The 24354-nt window shown below is 47.0% G+C and overlaps 1 protein-coding gene across 1 annotated transcript in view; it reads left to right on the top strand.

Moving 5' to 3' along the window:
• Nucleotides 1-24354, top strand: part of XRCC5 (X-ray repair cross complementing 5) — a 511073-nt gene that overhangs the window by 466666 nt on the left and 20053 nt on the right. Inside the window, exons 18-19 of the mRNA XM_078679276.1 lie at nucleotides 12958-13054; nucleotides 16001-16068. Coding sequence (XP_078535402.1) covers nucleotides 12958-13054; nucleotides 16001-16068 — 165 coding nt within the window. The remainder of the gene's footprint in view (nucleotides 1-12957; nucleotides 13055-16000; nucleotides 16069-24354) is intronic.

Raw genomic sequence — 24354 nt, 5'->3', positions numbered from 1 at the left:
TTAGGAAATGCAAGATTAGGTAGGCTACTTTCAAAATGCTGTGTTTCTGTATTTTCTTCTTACAAGCATATTACTGGTGTATAGTGCATACTGTGACCTGATTCCCCTTGAGGTGTTTATAACAGCCCACGATTGAGAGCTCTGGAGTTGAGGTTGAAGGCAGTGTGAGTTTCTTATAGCACCCGTCAGTGGCCAGAAAGGTATACAAAATACACGATTATTGAATTCCTGGCCTTTCTGCTGAGCGCACAGACCAATTGTCATGTATTCCAGTTGCAATTGTGATTCTGTGCACATGTGTGTTTAGAAAGTAAACAGCTGTCAAAAAATTGACACGGTGAAAGGAAAAGAAAACGCAGTGTTTACAAGTGAGTGGGTGCGTTGTGCGTTCAGAGGGTGGTGAAGTGAAGGAGATGCAAGGAAGTGAAAAAGAGTGTGAGGAAGAGGAAAGAGGAGGTCTGTGATATAAACATGAGAGATGTTGAGAGAAAAAGGGCTTACGTCTCTAACATAGAATGAACCTAATGGGAGCAGCTGAGGCACTCCTTAGCCCACTCCTCCTTTCTCAGTCTCAGTCTCAGTCATGATGAATTCACAGTCTCACAATTTCAGAATTGAAACATTTTCAATATTAATTAGTTACCACAAAATAATGTTCTCATTTATCATAGGCTGCCCATTGGCTAAGCCGATAGTTCTGGGTTGTGTTAGGTGTTTGTCAGTTGCTATACATCTGGATGCAATACCAGAAAGAGGAAAGAATATGCTGAGCGGGTGGATCACTGGAGAAATCAACGAAGTTTAGTTTACGTATTTTAGACATACCCTTAATACAAATGTGGGGGCCATGCCCCTTTTAGAGCCCCAAGTCCCGCTTTCACCTGTAGGTGTTGAGCTGTGACTGTCATCCAATCTTCTGTCTGTCCCTAGCTTTCCCACCGGTTCTGTCTTTGACGTCAGTCTGTTGTGACTCTGATCTGAGGGTCCTCAGCAAGGGAGCGGCATCCCATCTTCAGGGAGGCGATGAGCATTAAACGGCGCGGTTCACTCGGCCTACCCTTTGAAGACTCGCAAGGTGACCTAAATAGTGGTCATTTCCATAGAAGTCAATGCTAATTGTTCCTGCTCTTGACTTTAGTTGGAATGGTTAAACTCAGGGCTTTACCAGATTCGTTATCCTCTTTAGATGGTACTTTTCATTGTATTTGTGAACTTGATTTGGCCCCTATTTACTTTTAGTTGTGTTATTGTGTTATTGTGTGATTGGTTGTACCCTACCCTTTCAAAGTTTTGAGAGCAAAACTTGATTCTAGGGTGCAGCGGGGTCCTATATCAGTAGGCTCCGGTGCCACTGCTCCTACTGCACTTGACATATCTGGGCTGGAGCTTTCTTGGCTGAGACCCTAACGATCATCCTTCAGAGAGTTCAGTGGCTCAGAGTCTGACGTGCCAGTGGTATTTGAGACGACCTATCTTGGTAGCGGGCGTAGCCTCTTTTCATCATTCTGTAATTGCAAGTCTGGAAGATCCTCTCACCATAGGAACGCAGTCCCATGGTTGTCTGAGCAGCATTAGTCCGCGTTCCTGTTTTCCTATTAGTTTTTTTAAATTATTATTCTTCAAACTTACAATTTGGTCAGGAAGTTGCAAGTTAAAACCTCATTCCATAAAATTCATCTTGTATATATATTTGTACTATCAATCTTCATTTGTGATGAGAAAAAAAAGAGCTGACGCGCCTTCTCACCTAAACCAGTACCAGATTAAAATAATTTAAAAAGGATTTACAATAGCAGCCGTTCCTGGGGCAGAATTCACTGTGACTCTTCATTTTATCACCGGATTCCTGAACTGAGGGCAGCGAGCAGTGCTTGCCGATTTGGGCTGAGACTGTCATACCCTGCTGATACACGGACGGGACTGCGAGGACCAGCGGGCTTAGTGCCAATTGACCATCGCAGCTAGTTCCTCTTCCCGCCCTCACCTTTTCCATCTACTTATACCAGACATAGCCCGTGCTCAGCGGGACGAGCCCAGGCGAAGCCAGGGCCAAGGGAGGGCCCGTTCTAGCCCGTTACAGACCGAGCAAGACCGGACCGGGCCACTCCTCTTGGCAGTATCATTGGACTTTTCCATCACAAACTGGGGTAAGACTGGTTTCTAGTGATCTGGGGCAACCTGCTTTCTGTTAGTGTGAAGTATGGCGGGCCGAGAAACTAGGAGCAAAGCGCTATCTTCGGCTACTCACACAATTGGTACAATGGACAACTTTATTGTAAGAGCTAGCTCCCTCCTCACACATGAATTTATTACCTTGGAACGTAGAATCTCCCAGGGAATTGAAAACGCTAAACGATCTTCCTTGGAGCATATTGCGAATGCCATTATTCCCAATAGACACCGAGTTCGCTTAGATGTCAACGTGGTAATAGGTTCCGCGCCAAACAGGGAGAGGGTCACTGTACCACAGAGGGATCCCCCGCTGGCTATCACTCACACACCGGAGCAAACACCGACTCCCATTTTAGTCGCCACCCCTCAAACCCACAGCAATGTTAACCTTAACAATCAACAGCAGGGAAGGTGCAATCCCGAAAAGGAAGCGTGGGGCACACACATCCGGGGGTAAAAAGGCAAAGGTTCCTAAACACTGTAACCAAAAGGAGAATATGCCCGGGAGGAAGGATGAGGAGATTGCTTCTACCACTACTATTAAACCTACTATTTTGGTAAATAATCAGCCCGCACCACTCCCTAGTCCACTTATAGTCAGTGAAACACGGGGGGAGGGCGTTGATGCAGCAAAACATCATAACTTGGGTAACCTACTGAAGTCCCTTCTCCGTCCTTTAGAAGTAAGACTTGCCCAAATGGAAGCAAGACTGGTAAAAATAGAACAAGCCACGGGGGCTGTTGTAGACCATCTTAAGGTAATCAAACATGCACAGGGGCACTTGACCAGTAGCAACGTGATTGCCCCCGCGGCGAGTTCTCACCCCACACTAACTATCGGTCCCCCAGCCTACTTCAATGTGGCCTGCCAACCCCCCCTCGCCCCCCCCGCCCCCCGACAGCTCTCTTACTAACCCTGTCCTAGGGTCCAATAAGACCACTGCGATGGAAGGACAGAAGGCACCGGAGGGCAATAACCTAAGTAATAAGCGGGCAATACACTTACCCCCCGATGCAGCCCCTTACGTGGTTGTTCTCAGTGGAGTCCCCGTGCTTGATACCTTAATTTCTGAATCACATGCATCATTGAAAAACAAAGTTGTCAGTTGGCTTAGTAAATTTAGACCCCTTCCCCCCAGGACTTGCAGTGAAATTATGTTGGTCCGAAGGGTGCCCTGGGTGGGAACCTAGAAGAAAAATATCACGGGTGACTGTGTCCTTGTTAACTTCAGGGACCCGAGGACTGTTGCCCACATTTGTAACTGGCCTTTGGAAAACCGGGAAACTTTAATCCAAGCCCTGCCGCTGTCCGCCTTCTATCCTGACAAATCAGTGCGGTTTGGGGGGGGGTGGAGCAGGGCTGGCCTTGGGTAGCCCCTAAAGGTCAAAGCAGGGAGGTTTGGCCCAGGTTTTCATCGAGAGGCCCACGCTGGGAGGACTGGAACATGCCCTATTCCCCCCGCCCGCTCAATCAATTTGCGCACTACAACTGGTTCAGTTGTCTGGACACGGTTGATTGATCACAAAACAGGCAGGGGACAGGTCTTCACCCCAGTGTTCTGGGACGGGCTAATAAAAATGTACACTCAAGGGCGAATTTCAGTCACTCGTGCGCAGGCAGGTCCCAGGGACCCGACAAGGAATTGTCGAGCCAAACACGGGCACTGGAATGTTCATTTACTAGCTTTAGCGACATAACTAATCACCCAAGTGATCTGAACATCCCGCAAACTGCCCGAGTTACAACGGCCCAAATAGGAAATAGGCCTGAGTTGAGTAGTGACATACATATAGGTGAACTAGGCTCTTTGTCTATTCTGTCCTGGAACCTGGCAGGGCTAATGAACAAATTAAATTCCCCTGATTGGGGGTCATTTATCGACAAACAAGATGTCTGTCTATTCCAGGAAACCTGGGCCAGGGAGAACAATTGGCGATCTGGATTTGCTGCATTTTCAATCCCGGAAAAATGGGGGGGGGGGGGAAGGGTCGCCCATCTGGGGGCTTAACCATCTGGGTGGGCTGCCACCTAGGCTTCAAGGCAAGGTCGCTCGGCACCAACTCTGAGGATGTACAAAGTGTCCTATTGGAGTGGCCTAATGCGGCCAAATTAGCACTGGTCAATGTATATTCTAGACCAGTGGGGGTAGCAAATGCCTCACGCACAATTGATGAGCTCTCCATCTTCCTGAGTACCATTCCGCAAGGTACTCCTTGCCTGGTAGGGGGCGATCTTAATTGCCTATTTGAGCCGCTACCATCTATGCTGGAGGGTGTATCCATGGAGGAGAATGACCAGTGGGAAATACCCCCCATAGCGGGCCCCCCGGTGAAGCCTTGGACGACACTAGCCATTCAAATTACGGCCCTGACTCTTAATAACTCGATTAGGGCCTGTAATGGACGTGTTCAAGGAGATATTCCCCCGAGACCCACCTTTAATAAACCAGGGCATGAGTCACGCTTGGATTACATCTTTGTGCAAACTCGTGATTGGGCTAAGGTCATTGACTTTATGGTAATTGCGAGAGACGAAAGTGACCACAACGCATTGATTCTACAATTTGCTATGCCTGGTGTCATTAATGGTAACCAGATGGCTAACGCTACCCCGGACTCTAGAGCTGTCCTATTGAATTATAGACGCAGAGTCAGATGGGCTAAAGTCTTAGAAAATCCTAAAGACATTCATCAGCTTTATGCTCTGATCGTCCCAGTCTTACAAGGAGTCGGGCTCTAATCCCGCAACCCCCGTCTGCAGAGATTTATAAAAAACTGGGGGCACTCCATCAGGAGATGACCGGCACACTTGCGGATGTACTAAACCCCCCTGTGACTAAAAGAACACATAAGGGGACTAGAGCATCCTAGTATAATGGAGCATGCGGGAAGGCCAAAGCAGACCTCCTTGTGGCCTTGAAGCAAAAAGGGAACAACGTGCAAATAAAGGCAAGGACTGAATATAAACAACTAATCCATTTGTGCCAAGGTCGAATGGGACCACGATAATTGGGTTAATATGCTAGGCGCCCTCAAATCTAGAGACGCTCGCAAATTTTGGCAGATCGTGAAAACAGGGACGGCAGATCCAACTCCCGCAGTTGAAGCTAACATCGCTGCTTGTGTGTGGGAGGAACATTTCCGTGCCCTATACACACAAGCAAACTTAGACCAGGCAGGAGACTCAGGAGGGCTCATGGCCGACCCCACTTCCTACACGGACTGGGGCGAATTCACTGTGGCGGAGGTCGGCGCTGCAATTGCCAAACTTGCAGCCGAAAAAGCCCCAGGTTTGGACAAGCTCCCGGGAGACTTGTTCAAACATGAACCCACGGTCTGGGCCCCATATCTTTTGGTCATATTCAATGCCGTCCTGGGAGGGATGGCGGTGCCTAGTACTTGGCTGGGGGCAGAGATTCTCCCTATCTTCAAGAAGGGTTCTTCTCTGCTCCCAGCCAACTACAGGCCCATCAGTCTCATCGACGTACCCCAAAAGATTTTTGCGAGGCTGATTCTTGACCGCCTCCAGGATTGGATGCTCGACCACTCAGTCCTGAGCCCATATCAGGCTGGGTTCAGGAGCAAAGTCTCTACCACAAACCAAATCTTCCGCTTGACCCTTATAGTCTGGAAAACGGTGATGTTGGAGGGGGTCAGCCTCTACACCGTTTTCGTAGACCTCCGGGCGGCATTCGACCTGGTCCCCCGCAGGAAACTGTGGTCTGTGCTTTTAAATTTGGGTACCCCCCCCCCAACTTCTAAATATAATCATCTGACTACACACGGATAACTATGCACAGGTCAGATGTGGCAGGAGTGGTACGCTATCGAATAGATTCCCCGTTGACCGAGGGGTAAGACAGGGTTGTGTCTTGGCACCGACCCTGTTCTGCCTCTACGTCAACGGGGTAATCGCCCATCTGAATGGGGTACCAAACAGTGATGCCCCTAAGCTTGCTGGCAGCAGGGTGCCGGCTATTATGTTCGCCGACGACACCCTGCTGCTATCCAAATCACCCATGGGAATCCAACGAGTGCTTGACGGATTTGAGGCATTCTGTGGAGAGCATGGTCTTGAGATCAACGCTCTCAAAACAAAATATATGATTTTTAACCCTCCGTCAAAAACTCGCCCAAATCCAGGAATTGGCGCAAGATGGCTAGAAAGGGTTCAAACTTTCGAATACCTGGGGGTCACCATAAATGAAAGTATGTCCTGGGGCCACCACCAAACCAAATCCCAACTTAAACTGGCCCAACTGGCGGGGAGAATCATCAGGCTTGTAAACAAAAACAAATCCACAATCAAGCCGATTGGTCCACCCCTAGAGATATACAAACTTCAGGCCAGGGGAGCGGTCATGTACGGTGGTGAACTTTGGGGTCACTCGTGTAAACGCGAGCTGGTGGCCACCGAGAATATATTCCTCAGGCAGCTCCTAACCGTACCCCCTAGTACCTGCCTTCTGCCCCTGAGGCTCGATTTGGGTCTTAGACCACTTAATGAGGAGTTGGGTGTAAAGCCCCTAATTTTTTGGCGGAGGATTTGGACTACGCCTGAGCTAGTGAACTATAGGCTAGAGCTACAGGAAATCCTAACCCTCCCGAATGTGGGGAAAATTACGTGGTTGAATTATCTAAAAAACAAATTTGGGCAGCTCGGCCTGCAGACATTGTGGTCCGACCCTGCGACTGCGTGCGCCGGGGTCTCCCGTAAGCAGTTGGTTTCACTGTTTCATGAAAGTAAACTTTTAGCTCACACGCAAGGCACGCAACCTGGCACCCATTCTGAAATGTTTTTAAAGTTTAAAGACCTTTATAAATTTGAGCATGTACTAGATGATATATTCCCGACCACCACAAGGAAATTGTACTTACAATGGAGGTATGGTACCTTGCTGATTCGAGATTTTACAAGCAAATGGACACAGCCTTCTTTGAGCTACTGTCCTGGGTGTAAATTTGAGGAAAAAAATGACCTACACATATTGTTCTTCTATTCAGCTTATGCCAAGACAAGAAGGTATTGGATTATACCCGCATGTAAAAACATGGGCTTCACACACTGTATGCAGGCATACAGAATTTTTAAAACAGACCTTTCACACATGATTGTTTTTGCTGTAGCAAAATTCTTGGAAGCAATGTGGCATAAGAGAAGACTTTTATTAATCCGGGACACTGAACAAATTGCTAATTTTTAGACCTTTATTAATAGCAATAATTTTCAATTTTTACTGTGGTCCTTTTTACATATTGCATGTATTGTGTAACGCTATCATACTTGTGGTTGGGCCAGCTGACCCCAATGTGTAGGTCGCAGAGAGAGTCCTGTGGCTTTAATTCATTTAGGAACGAAGTTACCTACTATTGGAACCGCAGGATTGTTATGTCATAATGCAATGTTTTATCTGTATAATGTGCCTTGTTATCTTTTATGGCAAATATGTGCCGAAATAAAGAATGAATAGCAGTCATACATGATTGCATTACTAGTACGAGTACTCAGAGTGGCCAGAGCTAGGACATAAAAGAATTAAAGAATATACAATACAAGTCCTTCATGATTTCCTTGCTCATTCACATACTCAAAGTCCAGGTAGAGTGGATTGGTTTAATTTCAGAATTCTTCACTCAAAAAATGCCAGCCCGGATAAGAGTCTGCACGCTTACATTACAAAAGCTTTGATAGTGCAAGTGCTCGAAGAAAAGTGCTTAGTGCTTGACATGAGTTCTCTGTCGTCAAGCTGAGGACACTAGAAAATCTACAAGGTATAAAGCATAATAGCTTTCCATGTCCAAATACTCTGGAAAGAAAGTTCTCAGTGCTTTGTTTTGGCATCATTCCTCATTCAGGATTGAGAAGAGTGTACAATAGGAATCATACACGATTGAGGGCCATATGTAGGTAGGCTATTACCGGTTCGGCCGTTACCGACCGGTAATAGGTTTTTCCTATGTAGGAGGCACATTTACCGATTCGGTATTTACCGAATCAGTAAATGAAATGTAGGAAGCACTTCAAAGAGTGCTTATGGGCTTTAAGTATTCGTTATTTACCACCAAATACCGATTCGGTAAAATTGGGAAAAAGTCAAGGGTGGCAGGATGTCACTTTGACACCCTGTTGCACCCCTGATTAGTGCTTGTGTGCACATGTGGCACACATATATGCCCTAAGGGCATGTATGTCTGTCACATGTGCATTTACACCTGTGCCATGTGACAGACATACATGCCCTTAGGGCATATATGTGTGCCACATGTGCACACAAGCACTAATCAGGGGTGCAACAGGGTGTCAAAGTGACATCCTGCCACCCTTGACTTTTTCCCAATTTTACCGAATCGGTATTTACCGATTCGGTAATTGACATTCATTCCTATGGTCCTCCTGGCCCATAGGAATGAATGGCAAATACCGAATCGGTAAATACCGAATCTTACCGATTCGGTATTTTTTACCGAAATATTATCTACATAGCAATTACCGATTCGAAAATACCGAATCAATAAAATTCGGTATTTTCGAATCGGTAATTTAGAATTACCTACATATGGCCCTGACTTACTAATACACATCCTCAGGAGAGTGAGGCAGTGTGCTTTGTCATAGATTCAAAAGGATCACTCAGCACATGTTAGACCAAGTGAGGAAGACAGCACAATTACAATATATTGGCTTTGATAGAACAAATCTCTCAAGGAAAGGTGATTGACTTGGTTATCAAGTCATTATACTAAGAACTGTAGAAATAAAAAGAACAAAACCTAAAGCGTAATTGCTGTCCTTATTCAAGTGCTCTGGGAGAAAGTGCTCAGTGCTTTGACTTTGGTCCTACCATCATGGGGTCCTTCCTTCCATCGTGGGGTCCTTACTTCCATCGTGGGGTCCTTCCTTCCATCGTGAGGTCCTTCCTTCCATCGTGAGGTCCTTCCTTCCATCGTGAGGTCCTTCCTTCCATCGTGAGGTCCTTCCTTCCATCGTGAGGTCCTTCCTTCCATCGTGAGGTCCTTCCTCCCATCGTGGGGTCCTTCCTTCCATCATGGGGTCCTTCCATCATGGGGTCCTACCTTCCATCATGGGGTCCTTCCATCATGGGGTCCTACCTTCCATCATGGGATCCTTCCATCATGGGGTCCTACCTTCCATCATGGGGTCCTTCCATCCATCATGGGGTCCTTCCATCATGGGGTCCTTCCATCATGGGGTCCTACCTTCCATCATGGGGTCCTTCCATCACGGGGTCCTTCCATCAATCATGGGGTCCTTCCTTCCATCATGGGGTCCTTCCATCTATCATGGGGGCCTTCCATCCATCATGGGGTCCTTCCTTCCATCATGGGGTCCTTCCATCATGGGTTTTTCCATCACGGGGTCCTTCCTTCCATCACGGGGTCCTTCCTTCCATCACGGGGTCCTTCCTTCCATCATGGGGTCCTTCCATCCATCATGGGGTCCTTCCATCCATCATGGGGTCCTTCCATCCATCATGGGGTCCTTCCATCCATCATGGGGTCCTTCCATCCATCGTGGGGTCCTTCCTTCCATCATGGGGTTCTTCCATCATGGGGTCCTTGGTCCTTCCATCATGGGGTCCTTCCTTCCATCATGGGGTCCTTTCATCCATCATGGGGTCCTTCCTTCCATCATGGGGTTCTTCCATCCTGGGGTTCTTCCATCATGGGATCCTTTCTTCCATCATGGGGTCCTTCCTTCCATCATGGGGTCCTTCCTTCCATCGTGAGGTCCTTCCTTCCATCATGGGGTTCTTCCATCATGGGGTCCTTCCATCATGGGGTTTTTCCATCATGGGGTCCTTTCTTCCATCATGGGGTCCTTTCTTCCATCATGGGGTCCTTTCTTCCATCATGGGGTCCTTTCTTCCATCATGGGGTCCTTCCTTCCATCATGGGGTCCTTCCTTCCATCATGGGGTCCTTCCTTCCATCATGGCGTCCTTCCTTCCATCATGGGTTCCTTCCTTCCATCATGGGTTCCTTACTTCCATCATGGGTTCCTTCCTTCCATCATGGGGTCCTTCCTTCCATCATGGGGTCCTTGCATTCATCATGGGGTCCTTCCTTCCATCATGGGGTCCTTTCTTCCATCATGGGGTCCTTCCTTCCATCATGGGGTCCTTCCTTCCATCATGGGGTCCTTCCTTCCATCATGGGGTCCTTCCATCATGGGGTCCTTCCATCATGGGGTTTTTCCATCATGGGGTCATTCCTTCCATCGTGGGGTCCTTCCTTCCATCATGGGGTCCTTCCATCATGGGGTCCTTCCATCATGGGGTTTTTCCATAATGGGGTCCTTCATTCCATCATGGGGTCCTTCCATCATGGGGTCCTTCCATCATGGGGTTTTTCCATAATGGGGTCCTTCCTTCCATCATGGGGTCCTTCCTTCCATCATGGGTTCCTTCCATCATGGGTTCCTTCCTTCCATCATGGGGTCCTTCCTTCCATCATGGGGTCCTTCCTTCCATCATGGGGTCCTTCCTTCCATCATGGGGTCCTTCCATCCATCATGGGGTCCTTCCATCCATCATGGGGTCCTTCCATCCATCATGGGGTCCTTCCATCCATCATGGGGTCCTCCCATCCATCATGGGGTCCTTGCATTCATCATGGGGTCCTTCCTTCAATCATAGGGTTCTTCCATCATGGGGTCCTTCCATCATGGGGTTTTTCCATCATGGGGTCCTTCCTTCCATCATGGGGTCCTTCCTTCCATCATGGGGTCCTTTCTTCCATCATGGGGTCCTTTCTTCCATCATGGGGTCCTTCCATCCATCATGGGGTCCTTCCATCTATCATGGGGTCCTTTCATCCATCATGGGGTCCTTCCTTCCATCATGGGGTTCTTCCATCCTGGGGTTCTTCCATCATGGGGTCCTTCCTTCCTTCCATCATGGGGTCCTTCCATCCATCATGGGGTCCTTCCATCCATCATGGGGTCTTTCCATCATGGGGTCCTTCTATCAACGGTCCTTCCTTCCATCATGGGGTCCTTCCATCCATCATGGGGTCCTTCCATCATGGAGTCCTTCCTTCCATCATGGGGTCCTTCCATCCATTATGGGGTCCTTCCATCAATTATGGAGTCCTTCCATCATGAGGTCCTTCCATCATGGGGCCCTTCCTTCTATTATGGGATCCAGAAAGGAAGATATCTGTTTCCGAGAAGTCACTGAAGTTGATACTAAAAGCATCCAAGAGGCGAGTGCAGTACGTTCGAGAATAAGGGTCGAAGTAGTATCTATATCTCTGCATTTACACCAACAATTCACCAAAAAACAGTTCCAAGTAAGTTCACCAGGAACAAAGGTTTATTATTCTTAAGTAAAACATTCATTAGATGCTCTTGTGATTCAAAGCATTAATGTTAATCCATGTATCTACTTTCAATATACTCTTATTGCATGTGATATTTACAGTACTCACAGTGTAATAGAGAAAAAAGAAGTTTTTTAGGGAAATGGGAGTGATTGGAAGGGTGAGGGGCAGGGTAAAGGTGTATGTGACATAGGCACAATTACATTTATATACAATAGAAACTTTTACAACCTAATGTAGGTCCATAGTTCCCCTATAATCATAACACACAGGCCAAAACACATTGATTTCTTCTATTCCTATGGTTTGAAGGTTTGTGGTAGTCTACGTTTCGACCCCCAATTGTTGAAGGGTTTGTTAGTTCTTCAATGTGGGGTCTTCGTCAGGACAAGATGGTACATGGAGCACTTGGGGGAGAAACTATCAATGAACGATCCTGATGGGCAGCAAATAAAGGGTCTTTCTCGCTTCTTTGTTCCGAGTGACAAAGAAGGGAGAAAGACCCTTGGAACTGTTTTGTGGTGAATTGTTGGTGTAAATGTAGAGATATAGATACTACTACGACCCTTTCTCGAACGTACTGTTATTATGACCCAGGTCGGGTAGTTTTATGGGTTTACCCCGTTAAAACTTAACACAAGAGGCGAGTGCACCACACTCTGTTATGTCCTGCAAATGAATACTTAAGTATGTTTCGATCCTGGCATCATGACTACTGGATCAGTCAATTTGGTGACCGGATCGGATTGTAAAAAAAGAGCTCCTTTATAACTCAGTCTCTGCTAATTTTGAATCTGTAATGCACATAAACTCAAGGAATTTCCCACAGAACATTGCGTCCTCTCCTTGAAGGCAGGCTAACATCGCTTGAGGCTCATATGTGTGCTGTTCCGTCATGAGAGCTGGGCAGGCGCAGACAATGTTGCAAATGTCTACCTTGTTTTCCTATTATGTATTTTCTTATTACCAGTGAGTCTTCCTGTTTTCCTATTAAAATGCGTCTTGTTGTTTTCCTATCAACTATGTTCCATATCCTGTTTTCCTATTACCTGTTTTATTACAAGTGTCTATCTTTTTTTTCTCTTACCTCGGATCGTGCTACAAGTGTGTCTTCCTGTTTTCCTATTACCTATTTGCTTATTGTCAGCCCTTTGTGCTGTTTTTCGATGCAATAATTGCAGAACAGCCTTCACATCAAGAACCCGGGTACAGAACAATTATAAATCAATGTGCAGGCAGCCTCGGAGGGGGGTGGGGGCTTCTCCCACCGTGAGAGCTCACAGCGGCTCACAAAGAAGCCTTTGACTGGCCGCATCTCGCCTCGGTTGTGTGTCCTCGCGCGGTGCCTTGAGTACCCGCATCCTTCCGAGCCGAAGGCCACGCCGGGCCGCGCCTGGGAGGCAGGGACACGCCGTGATAACATGTCCTGCTCCTCTGCTTTCAGCTCTCCAAGGCCGAGCAGTTCAACTCCTTCCTGCGCGTCCTGAAGGACCGGGTGGAGGAGAGGACGCTGGGCGACTTCTGGGACATCATTGTGCAAGGTAAACAACCAGCAGCTCCTGGCATGTGAGAGAAGAGGCTCCTGGCATGTGAGAGAAGAGGGTACAACTAGTCAATGTGGGTGCGGTGGAAGCGCTCGGAGTGCCTGTGGTCTTCAAGGCACTAGGTGTGATGGCGCCTTGTGAGTTCTGCTGGGGCATGTAACCTCCCTTCCTTCAGACTCGTGTGGGGATTGAAATGCCAGTGCATGTCGATGCGATCTTTACATACTGATGCGAGGTGGCATTTAAACTGGCATGGTAACGCAACGCATGCTGCAGGGGCAATGTGTGTACAAGGATGGAAGTGTGTGCTTGACATGTGTGCCCACCACTGCAGCATCTGAAACCAGAGGGGTCATTTGATGTATGAGACTTCACTTGTAAGGCTACTCACCTGAATGGGACCAGTAACAACACCTGTCCAGGCACCCTCAGCTCTGACCGCCGCCCCCCAGGGCTCCTCTGCCCACAGTGTGCAAACTCCTGGCACCTTGGCAGCCTGGACTGCTTCAAGCATGATGATCGCACCGCACGCCACGAGTACACATTGTATATTTGCTCTCTGACCCGGAGACGCATTGAGTATCCCATCATTAGCACAGCTCTGGAATATTTCCCCACGACAAAATGATAGCACAGATGAGCACCATGGAATATGTGAGCAAAACACACAGATTTTAAGTTGTATGTCAGAATATCTGCAACCTAGCCAAAATAGTTTACTAAAATATTCCTCCATTCAATATAGTCTTCATGTTATCTGAAAGAAACAGTTGGTTATAGATTCCTTACCTTAGAATTACCGCCAGGCGTCAGACTGGATCTGGAAAACTTTTCATCAGCAGTACTCCTGCGCATCGAAAGGTGGTGTCGGGCGGCTCCGCGTCCACCCTCGCGCTCTGATGTCAGTTCTTTCTTTTTCTGTGCGAGCCAGCCCGGACCTGGAGAGATCGGTACCTCCAGTCACTTTCTGACTAACTTTTTGACTGACTTTTTGTCGACACAGTTTTCGAGTCTTCGACTCCTGGTGCACGTAAGGATTCGAATCAAAAAACAGATTTCCCCTTTTGCAAAATCAATCAATTCAATTACAACCACACAGTTTATCCATAATGCATCATCAGAACATAAATGCACCAATCGTGAATACTAAAAAAACAATATTTATTTATTCATAAAAACAATTCCTGGCAATGGGTTAAAACATTGTATATATAAAACTTTTTGGGGAAAAATAGTTGCATTCTGTATACACAGTCCATTATTATGTATACACAGTAAACGACATACAAAATACCTATACTGTGTCAAAGAAGGGAATCATAACAAAGCACGTGGAATTTCACAATATAAAACACAAAAGTGGGAGAAAACAGTAGACAAAAAGTTAATATTGTTGTACAGGAACACTAGTGGCTATTGGATTATCTGTCACAGTCGAAATGCTTTGCATAGTATTTTCTTATTGACTTGCAGACAATCTTGGCGATCTAGTGTCTATACACAAAAAAGCATTGACGCTTTTCGGTTGGTTGAAGTTTATTAAAACCACCTTCTTCAAGAACGTCTTGATTATTGCAATGGTCTCCTGGCAGGTGCAAATGAAGAGGTACTGGATCGTTTGCAGGTGGTGCAGAATACGGCGGCCAGGCTGGTTTTGAATGCCCCCCCTAGATCTCCATCCAAACCCCTGCTAAATAAACTTCACTGGCTGTCCATACGCCAACGAGTAAAGTTTAAGACCTGCTGTATTATACATAAAGGTCTACACGATCTAGGACCGGAATATCTGGCAAGAAAATTTGTACCATATGTGCCCACCCGCACCCTTAGGTCAAGCGAACAGCTGTTACTGAGTGTTCCCAAGATCAGCAGAATCAGACTGGGTGGTAAGGCCCTGTCTGTGGTAGGTCCCATTCTGTGGAACTCGCTCCCACTCTTACTGAAACAATGCCCCAAAGATCTCCTTTTTAGGAAGCAATTGAAAACTTTCTTGTTTAGTCAATATTAGCCAAGTAAATCTCTATTCTGGAATTAGGTAATTGCTTCTGCGAGTTTTATAATTTCAATGCTACTATCATTAGCCCCTCATGCCGGTTGTCCTAAGCGCGGAGATACTCCTACGGGAGTCTATTCATAGCGCTATATAAACCTGCAAATAAATAAATAAATAAATAAATGTTGATATGTCCCAGATAGGCATGTATTATCTTTCCAGGTTTCCTTCTGTCAAAACACCAACTCCTGAGTATTTTCTATGGACTCAAGGAATTTCAAAGAGGCGGGACCGAAATTTTCTGGTCCAATATCCCAATAAAAATCTGTATATTTCAAAGACGACACCCTGTGTCAATGGCGAGAAAATGGATGGTCAATACCTCTCTTCTATAAAACCAATCTGTGAACTATAACCTCTCAGCTCTAATTCAGATGGTAACGGTCCTCAACAAACTTTTCCTTCGTACCTTCTGTTTTTGGGAAAATTTCACCAGGATCCGTTCGGGCCCCGTGTTATTCTCTTTCAAAAGAAGGGATCCTGGTGAAATCTTTCCAAAAACAGAAGGGACGAAGGAAAAGTTTGTTGAAGATTGTTACCATCTGTATTAGAGCGCGCAAGTGTGGCATCTGTGTAGCTACGGTGATGTCATCCTGGCAATCACAACGCCAACGACAAACGCGGAGCCGACCGACGCCACCTTTGGACACGCAGGGGTACTGCTGACGAAAAGAATTCTGGGTCCAGTTTCTTAAAGATATATCGTTACCAAATGTAAGTAACTTGTTCGGCATGAAGTCAGGATCTGATCTGGTACAGCTGTGGCACATGAACTTATACAAGTGCCTGAAACGGTCTCTTGACACATGCATATTTTTTTCTGATCATTCTAGGTCACTGTGAGATTTAAACTCTTGCTGTTATGTTTATCTAATGTTTTATGCTTTTAGATGGCATTTCCTTGATTACTAAAATGGAAGCAGAAGGAAGCACGGTCTCTAGCGAGGAAGCCAAGCAGGTATGATACTGTGTAATTTCTTTGGGTTTACCTGCTAGTCTTTTTCATTGCAGGATGGTGCCAGCTGCCATGCCCTCATGGGTGATGCTTCAACACTATGTACCACAACCAATGGTGTTCACAAAATACCAGCCACGAATGTTTCTGTACAAAATGACCTAAAAACACTCTTTTTAAAACATTGTAGTAAAAATAGTTAAAGAAGCTTTTAGTTTATTGTTTTTGCTACATCGGTTGTTATGCTTTCTTGTCGCAGACGTCTAATCCAACAATTGCATTTCCCATAGGACTGGGGGGGGGAGATTTGTTGGTTAGCTTCACTTTCAGAATTTTGTTGATGGTGAAATGAGAGCCCAATTAAATAGATAAGTGAACCATGCCCAGGATTCTTTGCTCATGATCCCTTTTATTTTTGGGTACGGTTAAAGGCCAGTCTTAATGTGTATGTTGTGCACACTGATTTGGCCATTACAGTCAGGCATTGGATATGCCTGCCTCCTGTGCAAATCGTATGGTCGAAAGTTTCATAGTCTGCAGATAGTCATGAAGTATTAGAGCAGTTTTGAAATCCTTGTCCAAGGATAAAAGGAGTTCTTCCTTGATGTTGACACCATGCAGGGCAGAATCCTTACTAGTGGGTATGGTTTCGTTCCATGTGCTCTTGAAGTTGTCTTATTGACTCCCAGTTCATGATTTCACTGAAAAGGGTAGTTGGAAATAGGGCTGCAGTCGGCTGTGGATCTGCTGATGTTTTATTCAGCCGGGGAGTGGTAGTGGCATGTTGCACAGGGCCAGGCACCAGACCTAAGAGAAGGGCGGTATCGATGAAGTTGGTTGTGTCTGCTGCAAGAATGGGGGAACAGTTTTTTAAGGCAGGGCCCACAGTAGAATTGGTCACTTTTGTTTTGAGGACCAGGTCAAGGACTTCATCAGTTTCCAAAGGTTTGAAAGGGCTCAAGGCGCATTGCATGGGATGAGTAGAGGTAAGATGATAGAGAAGCAGTTCCGTGGTGTTGATGAGTTTGTAGATTTGGGGAATTTCTGGACTTGAAAAGCTTCAGGATTTTCTGATAAGATTTAATACTAAAAGGGGCCAAATTAAAAAAGTATTACAATAGCGTAAGTGCCAGACTACTCAAAGAGAGCTACTTTGATTATCCTACCTGGGAGGCTCTTGGTCAGTAACTTGATTGACAAAGCTGTTTAGGCACCCAAGATGCACTTGGATCCACAAATGGCTTATTTTATGAGTCTAAAATTACCATTTCATATTCATAAAATACGAATGTACATTTGCAAAGTGGTTTATTCACACATTATGTTGCAACAGTATGGTATAATAGGATAGGCAAGCAAATCTGCCCCCAGGTCTGGCAAGCGTGTCTGGGGCAAGGTATATTCCCACAATGCATTCAGAGATTCTCTTGCCAAAAGCAGGAATAACTCTATCCAGGGTGAGAGCAGGGATAGAACAGCTCCAACATTAAATTTTGTTTAGAATTTGTGCTTCTTTGAAATTCTGTATTCATAAGACGGGCGGCGGCTCCTTTGCTAAGGTGGTGGAGTGTCGACCCACTGCTGTCTGAGCAGAGTAAAGGTACAATGATGATAACACAACGTTAATAACTTTACATTATTATCATTTTATTTTTATTATGGAGCCAGGCTAGGGTGAGGTGGGCTGGTCTGGGCTATGTGACAGAGCAGTAGTGGTCGGCACCATAAGTGCGCATGGCAGTTTGGCCAGCTGTCCTGGGCCAGCCAAACCGTCTTGCGCACTTAGTATTTCTCCACCTGACTGTATTGCACAGCCTGGGTGGAGAACAGTCCCAGGCACTGTCTGAACGGCCAAACAGGCAGCTCAGATCAAGCACAACGCTGCTGCCATGCTAGTGATTGGCTTAAGGGAGTCTCGGAGACTGTGTGCCGCTGGACGCCACGAACAGAGGGAGTAAGGAGGAGTGGCGGCCGCTGTACTCGGGTAAGAGAGCTTTTATTTTTTCTAACCCCTTCCCCACCACAACTTTTCCCTAGCAGCTGCCTCTGTATAAGATGCTTATTAGTTGGAAAGGTTTGCACCCTTGCTTGGTTCACTGATTCTGGTATGATTCATCTGACCTGTGGTTGGTTGTCATGTGCACGAAAGGTTAATGGAGAGCGGCTTCTGGTTTCAGTTTTTGTTTTTGTTTTCCAAGGAAGCAGAAAGCGAAAGAAATGATTTTTTCCTGTGGAGTGAACTCTTTGTGGGTGCAGACTAGAACTTGAGTCACAGAGGGGAGTGCTGTGATCGCAACCCCCTTGTATAATTACTTGCAGCCAAGTTTTGTCTTTGTGTAGCTCTGCTGTGACACTGGTGACTTTTCTGCAAAGATCTGCAAAAAGCTGGAATACCTATTTTTGCAGCGTGAATCTTTCTGGATTCACTATGCTGTGCATTATTCCGCGGTCTAGTGGTTGGGTCCGGAATCGTAGTCTTTTCTTTTCTTTGGGTTTTTTTTTTTTGTAGCCCAGGTGGGCGTCGACGTCCCACCTTTTGGTGTCCTTCCTGTGACGTCGGCATGCTTCCTGCGGAAGCTCCCACCCCTGGGCGCCATCTTCAGATTCTTTTTTCTGCCGTTGGGTCTGGATCGTTCCCGAGAGGGCTCCAGAGATCAGGAGAGAAGAGAAGAAAAAAATCGAGTTTTTGGGAAGAAAAACTTTTGGAAAGACGAAGGAAGACTACACCATCGAAAGGACGACGAAGAAAGAAAAAATGTCAACGTAATTCGACGTCCATAGGAGAATGCGCAATCAGGGGGCCCCCTGAACGCAAGACATGGACAACACACCATTCAAATTCTGCCGCAACTGCCACCACAGGTACGCGCAGAAGGACCAACACCCAGTCTGTAACCTCTGCCTGCCAGTCGACCACGAAAGCAAGGACTGCAACGCCTGTTCAGCATTCACGCCGAAGACCCTTCGAGTGAGAGAGAGGCAAAGAATAGCAAACGACACCATGCAGGTCAAGGGCCAACCACCGTCCCTTTGAGACCTCTGGTTCTCGACCGACGAGGAGGATTACGCCGCCGAAGAAGACATCGGCTACACGGTCGCAGAGACTGATAAAAAGAAGACTACAGAAAAGTTAGGAGACTCGACGCCCCAAAAAGGCCCGAAAGACTCTCGACAGTCTGCCAAAGACTCTCGAAAAAACGAGGGCAAGACCCCGAAAGCGCCGACGCCGAAGACTTTGGCGTCCGCAGCGAATCCCGGGCCCTGCGGATCCTCACAGAAGGACTCCCTGGCGCCGAAAAGCGTCCAAGAAAAGGAGCGCTCGACTCCGAAAACAACTTCGAAGTCGACGACGAAAGACGCAAGAACAGTCTCGCCGCCGAAACCAGTCTCGACGCCGAAACCAGTCTTGACGCTGAAACCAGTCTCGACGCCATCTTGCACGGCAAAGAGAGCGGCACAACCACTCGACGCCGACCAGGCGGTGGAAATGAAAAGAAAGCAGAGGAGACTCGAGGCAGAGATGGAGAACATCCTGCAGCGAAAGAAAGATTTCGACGAAAAAATTAAATCTTACACAATTCCGTCGAGGCCCTAGTCACCGGTAGTACAGTTGGTCGAGGAAGAAGAGGAAGACTTCGAGGTCGAAGCAACACCAGAGAGCTTGGAAGATCTGTCGTATCAGGAAGATGATACCCCCTATTACGAAGAGGAGGGAGATGACGACCAGAGGGCGTACCAAGAATCGACATACTCGGATACACAGGAGGTTGAGTGGCAGGACATCGAAGCTGAGAGTCCAGAAGAGGGAGTAGACACATCCAGCGAGGCCCTCGCCGCCTGACGACATCGGCCTTTATAATGAATGCATCAAGAACGCAGCAACAGCCTTCAGAGTCAAGCTCGAGGAGGTGGTGCCTAAAGGGGATTTCTTAGTAGAGACACTACTCCCAATGCACACTAGAAACCAGTACTTGCCAATGCTTGAAAGCATCAAAGGACAAGGAAGAGAGGCGTTCAAGGAGCCTGCGACTTGTAAACCCGTCACGCCAAGGACGGAGAAAAAATACAAGCACTCCTCAAAGAACCCACCCTACATACAGGGGACGGTCACTGCTGACTCTATCATTACTGCAACAGCAAGGAAAAGGGCCAATGTCCCAACTGCTTCAGGTCCATCCCCAGACAAAGAGAGCAGAAGGATGGACCTAACGGGAAGAAAAATCAAAAGAAATGCCGCTATGCACTGGCGCATGGCTAATTCCAATGCACTGCTCAACAGACACTATTACCAAATAATGGAAGAACTGGGACAGTTGGTGAAACACCTTCCTCAGGAATACCAACAAAGGGCTTCGCTCCTGGTAGAGGAGGGGAAGAACTTGGCAAACTCTTTCCTAAAAACAGCACTGGACGGTGCAGACACTGCCAGCAGACTAATGATGCTGGGCATCACAGAAAGAAGACAAGTCTGACTCAGAATATCAGGCTTTAAACCAGAGGTGCAACACAACATCCTGAACACTCCATTCAACGGTGAAACACTGTTCGGAGCACCAGTGGACGAGAAGCTCTCACAGCTCAAAAAAGATAACGACACCGCAAGATCCATGGGGGCCTTGCAATTCAGGGGAGCAAAGAGAGGGACCCCCTCACGTAGACCACACAGGAGAGGGGGGAACCAGCCGGGAACGTCGCATCAGTCCTTCCAACATTCCCACCAAAGCGACATCCATACGCAACAAGGCCAGCAAAAACAACACTGGCAATATCAACATAGGGGCCAGTCCTTTCGCGGTAGAGCTAGTGGACGTGGAAACAACAGGAGAGGTGGACAGCAAACCACCTCCAAGTGACTCGGCCACATTGTTAGTGCACACCCTTCAAAAAACTCCAAGGGTGGAGCACAAAAACAAAAAACAGGAGTGTCACGCACCGAAAAACCACGAGCACGTAACACCTGTGGGAGGAAGATTAAACCATTTTCTCCAGGAGTGGAAGAAAATTACCACAGACAAATGGATCATCAACACAATACATTACGGGTACTGCATAGAGTTGGAAAAGACACCACCAAGCAGAAAACCAAAGAAAAGAGCACTAGCAAACAAGGAACTAGAGCTGCTTCAGAGGGAAGCAGAGGAACTGCTACTAAAGGAGGCTATCGAGCCTCTACCTTCGCATAGAAAGGAACACGGGGGTGTACTCTACATACTTCCTAGTACCCAAGGTAGACGAAACAATGAGACCCATCTTGGATCTAAGGTTTCTCAACAAATTCATAAGGACACAAAAATTCAAAATGACATCCCTGCAAGAAGTTCTTCCACAGATTCAAACAGGGGACTTCATGGTCACCATAGACCTCCAAGATGCCTACCTTCGCATCCCAATAAACAGACGGCACAAACATCTGCTACGATTTGCAATAAAATCAAATCACTATCAATTCACAGCATTGGCCTTCGGGATAAAATCAGCACCGAGGGTATTCACAAAGTGTCTAGCAGCAGTCGCAGTGCACCTAAGGAGGAAAGGGATACATGTATACCCTTACCTAGACGATTGGCTAATAAAGGCAAAGTCATACAGCACGTGCAAACAGCACTCTCAAATAGTGACAGACACACTGATGGCCCTGGGTTTCTTCATCCACTGGAAGAAATCATCGATAAACCCAGAACAGGTCAAGATATTTCTGGGGACAAAGATCAACACCGTGCAGCGAGAAGAGAACGAAGGCGCTGTTGAAGGAGGCGCGCCTCTACCAGAAGGGGCAAGCTCTGACAGTGAGGACAGTGAACAAAATGATGGGCATGATGGCCTCATGCATCCACATAGTACCAAGCGTACGACTACACTTGAGACCACCCCAGGAGTGGCTGCAGGACCAATGGTCACAAGCGAAAGGGTATTGGGAGGACCAAGTGGTTGTAACGCACGCAGTGCACGAGGAGATATCATGGTGGAACAAAGGAAACATAACAAGGGGGAAGCTTCTAACGCCACCAATACCAACAGTGACCATCACCACAGACGCATCCCAAAAGGGATGGGGAGCACACATGGAAAAACTCCGAGTGAGGGGCCTGTGGACACAAACGGATGCGGTCAAACACATCAACTACCTAGAACTAAAGACCGTTCTCCTAGCGATGAAAGCCTTCCAGAAGAAGCTGTACAATCAAACAGTGTTGATCCAGACGGACAACACAACAGCGATGTTCTACATAAACAAGCAGGGAGGAACACAATCAGCCCCGCTGTTGGAGCTAGCTCAGGAAATATGGAAATGGGCTATACCATTGAAGATAGATCTACTGGCAGTACATCTACCAGGAAAGGACAACGTGGAAGCAGATTGGCTCAGCAGACAGACATCGGCCTCACACGAATGGGAGCTAAATGCACAAGAAACAAAGAAACTGTTCGACAGGTGGGGAACCCCGTCAATAGACCGGTTTGCAACACACCAGAATGCAAAATGCCAACACTTCGCATCGAGGCAACCAGGGGAAGGGTCCCTGGGGAATGACCTATGGATAAGCTGGTCAAAGACATTTGCCTACGCCTTTCTGCCGATTCCCCTGATACACGAGGTACTCAGCAAGTGCAGGACAAGCAACATGACCCTGATACTGGTCGCACCCAGGTGGGCCTGGCAGACATGGTATTCGCAGATTATGGAAATGACACAGAGTGCACCACACAAATTTGGGAGAAGGAAAGACCTACTCTCCATGCAAAACGGAGAGGTGTTGCATCCAGAGCAGGAAAGTCGCAGTCTAGCAGCCTGGCTCCTGAGGACATAGAATTCGCACACCTTAAATTACCTGAGAGCACCCTGAGGGTACTTCGAGAGGCAAGAAGACCAAGCACACGTAAGTGCCACGTGGCCAAATGGAAAAGGTTCACACTATGGTGCAGAAAGGAGAGACTGCACAACAAGATGACAAGAGACTCTACAGTGCTTAAGTACCTCACGCACCTGCTCGAGACAAACCTGAGCTCATCATCGCTAAGGGTACACCTAGCAGCCATTGTCGCTTACACTGGAGTTGAAACAGGCAAAAGCTTCTTCACTTCTATGATTGTAAAAAGATTCTTGGAGGGTGCAAAAAGGATTGCACCGCCTAAAAGCTTACCAGCGCCTGCGTGGAACCTCAATTTAGTACTGACAGAACTCATGAAGGCACCCTTCGAACCAATGCATAAAGCCTCTCTACAGATGCTAACGTTAAAAACAGCTTTCCTATTGGCAATCACCTCGCTCCGCAGAGTAAGCGAGCTACAGGCGTTAACGCTACAGGAACCCTACATACAAATTCACAACGATAGGGTGGTGATGAGAACGGACCCACACTTTATGCCAAAGGTGGTGTCCAAGTTCCACATCAACCAGGCTATTCAGATACCAAGTTTGTTCCAAAAACCAACAACAAAAGCTGAAAGGGCACTGCACACTCTGGACACGAGACGTGCAGTCATGCATTACATAGAGAGAACTAAAGATCACAGAAAAACAAAGCAGTTTTTTGTGTCATTCGCTGAAAGTTTCATGGGCAAAGCTGTTACTAAAGGGACAATTGCACGATGGATCGCGCAAGCGATACAATTCTGCCACAATCAAGCGGGCCAAGAACTGACAGAAGGTCCACGGGCCTATTCAACAAGGAAAAAGGGAGCTACTATAGCCTTCTTGGCAAACACTCCCATTCAGGACATATGCCTGGCGGCAACATGGGCTTCTGTGCACACGTTTACAAAACACTACTGTGTGGACATACAAATGAACAAGGAAGCACAAGTGGGACAGAAGGTGCTTCAGCACATTTTTAAGAACCCAAGCTCATCTTCCACCCAGCCGCCACAATAACAACAAACCGCTACAAAGTCTATGCACAGCATAGTGAATCCAGAAAGATTCACGCTGCAAAACGAATAGTTTCTTACCTGTCGGTGTAGTTTTGCAGCTTGAAGATCTTTCTGGATTCACTAGCGAACCCACCCACCTCCGCCAGAAAGATGAGGCTGGAGAAGAGAGGTGGTAAACAAAAAAAAAAAAAGACTTTAATGGAACTTCAAGGGAAAGAGCGGTAAAAGGAAAGATCGAAACATTGCCATACAATTCGGAAACAGAACACAAACGGAAAAAGAAAAAAGAATCCAAAGGGTGGGAGCTTCCGCAGGAAGCATGCCGACGTCACAGGAAGGACACCAAAAGGTGGGACGTCGACGCCCACCTGGGCTACAAAAAAAAAAACCACAAAGAAAAGACTACGATTCCTGACC

Source organism: Lissotriton helveticus, chromosome 3_1, assembly GCF_964261635.1.
Source record: "Lissotriton helveticus chromosome 3_1, aLisHel1.1, whole genome shotgun sequence".
NCBI lineage: Eukaryota > Metazoa > Chordata > Amphibia > Caudata > Salamandridae > Lissotriton > Lissotriton helveticus.
This window is presented reverse-complemented; position numbering and strand designations above follow the sequence as displayed.